The sequence below is a fragment of the Austrofundulus limnaeus genome, unplaced genomic scaffold, assembly GCF_001266775.1.
Source record: "Austrofundulus limnaeus strain Quisiro unplaced genomic scaffold, Austrofundulus_limnaeus-1.0 Scaffold388, whole genome shotgun sequence".
In the NCBI taxonomy this organism is placed as follows: domain Eukaryota; kingdom Metazoa; phylum Chordata; class Actinopteri; order Cyprinodontiformes; family Rivulidae; genus Austrofundulus; species Austrofundulus limnaeus.
The window spans coordinates 131,494-133,515 of record NW_013952790.1 but is presented as its reverse complement, the minus strand read 5'-3'; the positions used below and the strand labels follow the sequence as shown (position 1 = coordinate 133,515).

Sequence of the window (2,022 nt, the reverse complement as noted above, 5' to 3'; positions counted from 1 at the left end):
GTTGTCAGGTAGCCATGATACCAGAGCCTGTCTGTATAATGTCTTGTGACGTCCACGGCCTACCCCAGTTACCACTACTGTGCGTGTGTGTCAAGGACAGAAAGGCAGATGTGGCAGTGGAAGGTGTCAAAGCAGTTTGGAGAGAAAAACAAAGAACCAAAAACAAAAAGAAAATGATTAATCGATTATTAAATTAGTCATCGATATTTTAATAATCGATTAGCTGTTGATTAATCGATTAATCGTTGCAGCCCTACTACAAACTAACCAAGTTTGATCTCAACAACTGAGGTGTGGACAATGATGTGTTTCCTAAGGTCACTTGGATGGGGCGGCCATCTTGAATCAGTTCTGGACTCGAATCAAATGACTTTGGTTCATTGCAATGATGTCAGTGATTTATGAACCATTGTGTAAACAGAACACACACACACACATACACACACAAGGATACGTCCATGACTGCCACCATGCTCCTGCAGGACTCGATGGTGAAACCATCGGTCTTCAGGTCTGCATCTGAAACACAAACGTCTTCCATGAGGTCACCACAGGAGGACACAGCAGCTAATGTCTCACTCAGCTTCACGAGACATCACCCAAATGTCAAAATATGTGCAAAACTTCTCAGTTTGAGTTGTGACTGAACTAGTCAGAATTGAAGCGGGCGTCTGAAACCCTCCTCAGGTCTCTGCAGCTGTATTCTGACCCCTGCAGAAAGCATACCCGGGTCTAAAATACCCTCTGATGATAAATAATGATTAAAACCTGGTCTGAAGCACCCGCCCCAGTCTGCTGGTTGAGGAGGACCTGTTGCCTTCATTGGTTAGATTCATGGCCATGCTGGAGAACACTGTGCTTGCCCCTCCCCCTGTAAACAAATCTAACATCTAACTGAACTAATCTGTAAACTGATGAGTGAAATTTCGGAAAGATCTTACGTTTCCCAATTATCCTGTTGAGGATGTTCATCAGCTCAGCCGGGCTCACCTCCATGTCCTGTGGGACAAATATTTTAATCAAAGAACTGCAGAAACATCCTTCAACCAGTTAACCACCAAGAATCAAAGAGCATCACTCACATCACCAGCTAGCTGCTGGAAAACTCTACGAAACTGTTTCTCCTCATCGCTCTCATGCTGCTCTGCATAGGCAACCGGCCTGCGAGGGGGGGGCTGTGGGACAGGGGGCATCAAGACAAGGTTAAACCCACTGACAACATTAGAATGATGGCATCAGATCTGTTACTTACAGGCTGCGAGGGAGTGAACTGCTCTGGGTCAATGTTGCTGCAAAGATAGAAGAATAGATTCAAACACCAGACTGAACCGATTCGTTTTTTTTACACAGAAGACTGAACTGATTCATTTTTACAGACACCAGACTGAACTGATTCATTTTTATACACAGAAGACTGAACTGATTCATTTTTATATACAGAAGACTGAACTGATTCATTTTTACACACAGAAGACTGAACTGATTCATTTTTACAGACACCAGACTGAACTGATTCGTTTTTACACACAGAAGACTGAACTGATTAGTTTTTACACACAGAAGACTGAACTGATTCATTTTTACAGACACCAGACTGAACTGAACCAATTCATTTTTACAGACAGAAGACTGAATCGACTCGTTTTTACAGACAGAAGACTGAACCGATTCATATTTACAGACAGAAGAATGAACTGATTCCTTTATACAGACAGAAGACTGAACTGATTCCTTTACACAGACAGAAGACTGAACTGATTCCTTTACACAGACAGAAGACTGAACTGATTCCTTTATACAGAAGACTGAACTGATTCCTTTAAGACTGAACTGATTCCTTTAAGACTGAACTGATTCCTTTGTACAGACAGAAGACTGAACTGGTTCATTTTAAAAGACAAAGGTAGAAATTCAGAGGCTGAGGCTCTGCCGCTACATCAGATAAACATCTCTGGGCTCCTTTAGTCGGCTTAATCACATAGTGGGGGTGGGGGGTTCTTGGACTGGGCCGTGTGGGGCAGT

At 42.9% G+C, this 2,022-nt stretch overlaps 1 protein-coding gene across 1 annotated transcript in view; it reads right to left on the bottom strand.

Annotated features, from left to right (window-relative positions):
* Window positions 1-2,022, bottom strand: part of LOC106528533 (calpain small subunit 1) — a gene marked incomplete in the record, with an annotated part of 14,622 nt that overhangs the window by 4,502 nt on the left and 8,098 nt on the right. The window contains 4 exon segments of the mRNA XM_014023715.1: window positions 455-519; window positions 942-999; window positions 1,083-1,175; window positions 1,253-1,289. Of these exon segments, the coding sequence (XP_013879169.1) occupies window positions 455-519; window positions 942-999; window positions 1,083-1,175; window positions 1,253-1,289 (253 nt within the window).